The sequence below is a fragment of the Caloenas nicobarica genome, unplaced genomic scaffold (assembly GCF_036013445.1).
Source record: "Caloenas nicobarica isolate bCalNic1 unplaced genomic scaffold, bCalNic1.hap1 Scaffold_1519, whole genome shotgun sequence".
NCBI classification, from domain to species: domain Eukaryota; kingdom Metazoa; phylum Chordata; class Aves; order Columbiformes; family Columbidae; genus Caloenas; species Caloenas nicobarica.
The window spans coordinates 28,360-33,187 of record NW_027017047.1 but is presented as its reverse complement, the minus strand read 5'-3'; the positions used below and the strand labels follow the sequence as shown (position 1 = coordinate 33,187).

The 4,828-nt window shown below is 75.4% G+C and overlaps 1 protein-coding gene across 1 annotated transcript; it reads left to right on the top strand.

Annotated features, from left to right (window-relative positions):
• Nucleotides 1-1,387: 1,387 nt before the first annotated feature.
• FLRT1 (fibronectin leucine rich transmembrane protein 1) lies at nucleotides 1,388-3,603 on the top strand. The gene has a single exon (XM_065657952.1). It carries the CDS (start codon nucleotides 1,432-1,434, stop codon nucleotides 3,601-3,603), a length of 2,172 nt encoding a protein of 723 aa, XP_065514024.1. The 5' UTR covers nucleotides 1,388-1,431.
• Nucleotides 3,604-4,828: the final 1,225 nt, after the last annotated feature.

Genomic DNA, 4,828 nt, shown 5'->3' with positions numbered 1-4,828 from the left:
GCAGGCCCCGGACGCCTGGGTCCCTATAGACACCATCGGGGGGTGCAGGCCCCGGACGCCTGGGTCCCTATAGACACCATCGGGGGGTGCAGGCCCCGGACGCCTGGGTCCCTATAGACACCATCGGGGGGTGCAGGCCCCGGACGCCTGGGTCCCTATAGACACCATCGGGGGGTGCAGGCCCCGGATGCCTGGGTCCCTACAGACACCATCGGGGGGTGCAGGCCCCGGACGCCTGGGTCCCTATAGACACCATCGGGGGGTGCAGGCCCCGGACGCCTGGGTCCCTATAGACACCATCGGGGGGTGCAGGCCCCGGACGCCTGGGTCCCTATAGACACCATCGGGGGGTGCAGGCCCCGGACGCCTGGGTCCCTATAGACACCATCGGGGGGTGCAGGCCCCGGACGCCTGGGTCCCTATAGACACCATCGGGGGGTGCAGGCCCCGGATGCCTGGGTCCCTACAGACACCATCGGGGGGTGCAGGCCCCGGACGCCTGGGTCCCTATAGACACCATCGGGGGGTGCAGGCCCCGGACGCCTGGGTCCCTATAGACACCATCGGGGGGTGCAGGCCCCGGACGCCTGGGTCCCTATAGACACCATCGGGGGGTGCAGGCCCCGGACGCCTGGGTCCCTATAGACACCATCGGGGGGTGCAGGCCCCGGACGCCTGGGTCCCTATAGACACCATCGGGGGGTGCAGGCCCCGGACGCCTGGGTCCCTATAGACACCATCGGGGGGTGCAGGCCCCGGACGCCTGGGTCCCTATAGACACCATCGGGGGGTGCAGGCCCCGGATGCCTGGGTCCCTACAGACACCATCGGGGGGTGCAGGCCCCGGACGCCTGGGTCCCTATAGACACCATCGGGGGGTGCAGGCCCCGGACGCCTGGGTCCCTATAGACACCATCGGGGGGTGCAGGCCCCGGACGCCTGGGTCCCTATAGACACCATCGGGGGGTGCAGGCCCCGGACGCCTGGGTCCCTATAGACACCATCGGGGGGTGCAGGCCCCGGACGCCTGGGTCCCTATAGACACCATCGGGGGGTGCAGGCCCCGGACGCCTGGGTCCCTATAGACACCATCGGGGGGTGCAGGCCCCGGACGCCTGGGTCCCTATAGACACCATCGGGGGGTGCAGGCCCCGGACGCCTGGGTCCTGTGTTGGGGGGGCTGGGGGGCATCCCTGCCTTGTATATGGGGTCAGAGGGGGGTTCGGCACCCGGACGCCTGGGTCCCTTATGGGGGGTCCCTATAGCCGTCATTGGCGGGGGGTGCAGGCCCCGGCCGCCTGGGTCCCTCACCCCCTCCCCCACCTCCGCAGGACCCCTCCGTCCCCTCCTCCCCCCATGGCCCCCCCTCCCCCCTCCCCCTCCCCCCCTCCCCCCACTTCCCTCTTCCCTTTGGTGGCGACGACGGTGACGATGGTGGCGGTGGTGACAATGGCGGTGACAACGGTGGCGACGGTGGCAAAGATGGTGACGAAGATGATGATGCTGACGATGGCGATGATGGCAACAAAGGCGCCGACGGCGCCGACGGCGCTCAGGGCGATGAGGGTGACGACGGTGATGAGGGTGATCAAGGTGACGATGGTGACGACGGCGACGACGATGGTCAAGGTGATGCGGGTGATGACGGTGATGCGGGTGACGACGCTGATGACGGTGATCAAGGCGACGATGGTGACGACGGCGACGCGGGTGACGACGGCGATGAAGGTGACGATGGCGACGGTGGCGACCAAGGCGGTGGCGCTGCCGAAGGCGCCGATGCCGCCGATGCCCAAGGCGCCGGCGCCGCGGCTGCCGAAGCTGCTGAAGGTGCCGCTGGCGCTGCTGCCGCTGCTGCCGCCGGCGTCCCCCTGTCCGTCCGTCTGCCGCTGCGCCGGCGGCCGCGTTTACTGCAACGACCGCGGCCTCACGGCCGTTCCCGAGGGGCTCCCGCCCGGCGCCACCACCCTGTTCCTGCAGAACAACCGCATCGCCGACGCCGGCATCCCGCCGCGCCTGGCGCGGCTGTGGCAGCTGAAGGTGCTGTACCTGTACGCCAACGCGCTGGAGCGGCTGCCCGAGCACCTGCCGCCGGCGCTGCGGGAGCTGCACCTGCAGGACAACAACGTGCGCGGGCTGTGCCGCCGGGCGCTGGCGCGGGCGCCGCTGCTCGAGCGCCTGCACCTGGACGACAACTCGGTGTCGGCCGCCGCCATCGAGGAGGACGCGTTCGCCGAGAACCGGCGGCTGCGGCTGCTGTTCCTGTCGCGCAACCACCTGAGCAGCGTCCCGGCCGGGCTGCCGCCGGCGCTGGAGGAGCTGCGGCTGGACGACAACCGCATCAGCACCATCCCGCTGCGCGCCTTCCAGGGGCTGCCGGCGCTGCGGCGCCTGGTGCTGGACGGGAACCTGCTGGCCAACCAGCGCATGGCGGACGACACGTTCAGCCGCCTGGAGAACCTGAGCGAGCTGTCGCTGGGCCGCAACGCGCTGGCGGCGCCGCCCGAGCTGCCGCGCGAGAAGCTGCGGCGCCTGTCGCTGGCGGCCAACGCCATCAGCCACGTGCCGCCGGGCTCGCTGGCGCGGCTGCGCCGGCTGGAGCGCCTGGACCTGTCGGACAACAACCTGACGACGCTGCCGCGCGGCGCGTTCGACGACCTGGGCAGCCTGCGGAGCCTGGGGCTGCGCAACAACCCCTGGGCGTGCGGCTGCAACCTGGCGTGGCTGCGGGACTGGCTGCGCCGGGCGCCGCGCGCGCTCGAGGTGCGGGGGCTGCTGTGCCAGAGCCCCCCCCGGCTGCGCGGCGTCCCGGTGCGCGACCTGCGCGGGGAGATGGACGCGTGTGCGCCCCCCGGGCTGGGCGCGGCCCCCCCCGGGCACCCCCCGGCGCCCCCCCCCGGGCACCCCCCGGTCCCCCCCGGGCAGCCCCCGGCGCCCCCCCCCGGGCACTCCCCGCCCCCCCCCCCCGGGCAGCCCCCGGCCGCGGGGGGGCTGCGCGTGGCGGGCGCGCCCGGGGGGGCGCTGCGGGTGCGCTGGCCGCCGGCCCCGCCCGGGGTGACGCTGCGGCTGAGCTGGGCGCGGCGCGGCGCGGCGGGGGTGACGGAGACGCTGGTGGCGGGGGAGCGCGGGCAGTACGAGCTGGGGGGGCTGGCCCCCGCCGCCGCCTACCGCGTGTGCCTGGCGCCGCTGCAGCCGCCCGCCGGCGCCCCCCCGCAGTGCGCGCAGGGCCGCGCGGGCGCCGCGCCGCCCCCCCCCGCCCCCCCCTCGCCGCCGCCCCCCGCGCCCCCCACCCCCCCCTTGGCGGCGGCGGCGGCGGCCGTGGGGGGCGGGGCGCTGCTGGGGGCGCTGGGCGGCTGGTGGCGGCGGCGGAGGGGGGGGCGGGGCGGCGCGGGGGGAGGGGCGGCGCCGCGGAAGGCGGGCGCGGGGGGCGGGGCGGCGCTGGCGCTGCGCGCGCTGCGCCCCGCCGAGGGCGGCGGCGTCCGCACCGTGTTCCCGCCGCGCCCGCCGCCCCTCCCCCCGCCCCTCCCCCCGGCCGGCGCGCGCGGCGCGGGGGGAGGGGCGGGGGGGGCGCCGCTCCCCGGGGGGCGGCCCTGCCCGCCCTAGCGGGCGCCCCCCCCCGCACGCACGCGCTCCGGGGACCCTCGGAAGGCGTTGGGGGTTCCCGGGCCCTGGGGTCCCCTCCCCCCCCCGCCCCGTTCTGGGGCGTTTGGGCTTTTTTAAGGCGTTTCGGGGGGAGAAAAGGCGGATTGGGGGCAGGAGCTGGGGGGTTTTTGGGTGGGGGGGGGTGGGGAGGACCCCGGCGTCCGGGACCCCTCCCGCCCCCCGCCGTGACCTCCAGGAGGACCCAGGCGTCCGGGCCACGGGGCTGGGGGGGATGCGGGGATGTGTGGGGACCCAGGCGTCCGGGGCTCCCCCCCCCCCCCCCAACCTGTGGGTCCGTGTGTATCACCCCCCCCCCCCCACGCCAGGTGCCTTCACCCCTCCCCCCGCCCCAGCTGTTGGAATTGGGGGAAAAAGGACCAAAATCAGGACAAACGGACCCAAAAGGGCCGAGGGGCCCCCCCACCGTGTCCCCCCCCCCCAATAAACCCAGCGGCTCCTTTTCCCGCCCGCGCCTCATTCCCGGACGCCTGGGTCCCCCGGGCAGCGACGGGGGGTCATGGGGTCACGGGGGGTCATGGGGTCATGGGGGGTCATGGGGTCATGGGGGGACAGGAGGCCTCGCACGTGGGTTCACACGAGGACGTGGGGGGCGCGCGGGTGTCACTGGAAGGTCACCGGGGTCATGCTGGGGTCACATGTGTCCTCCCCAAGGGGACCCAGGCGTTCGGGAATGGGGGGGGGAAGGGCGTGTCTTGGGTCCCCAGTGCAAGCCCCGCCCCTTTCCGCCAGCCCCGCCCCTCCGCACAAGCCCCGCCCCTTTCCGCCAGCCCCGCCCCTCCGCACAAGCCCCGCCCCCTTTCCGCCAGCCCCGCCCCGCAGCCGCGTGTGGCGCTGACACCTCCCCGCCGCCAGGCGGCGCGCTCCCCCCTCGCCGCTCTTTCCCCCCCCCCCCCTCCCCTCCGTGATTGTCACCGCTCACGGCCAATGGGAGAGGCGGAAAATTCCAGGAGGGAGGGAGGGTGGCGGCCAATGGCTGCCCGGCGCCGGCCGTCGCGACCAATCGGCGGGAAGGGCGGGGCCTTCCCGCCCGGCTTCCGGCGGGGTAGGCGGGCCTCGCTTTCCCACTTCGGCCAATGGGGAGCGGGGACCGCGGCCGGCGGCCAATGGGAGCGCGCGCGGGGGCGGGCGGGAGGGGCCGGCGGCCAATGGGGCGCCGGTGGGCGGG

Excerpts from the sequence above, each read along its gene's own strand:
- FLRT1 (XM_065657952.1), top strand. The coding sequence starts at position 1,432 with ATGGTGGCGGTGGTGACAATGGCGGTGACAACGGTGGCGACGGTGGCA.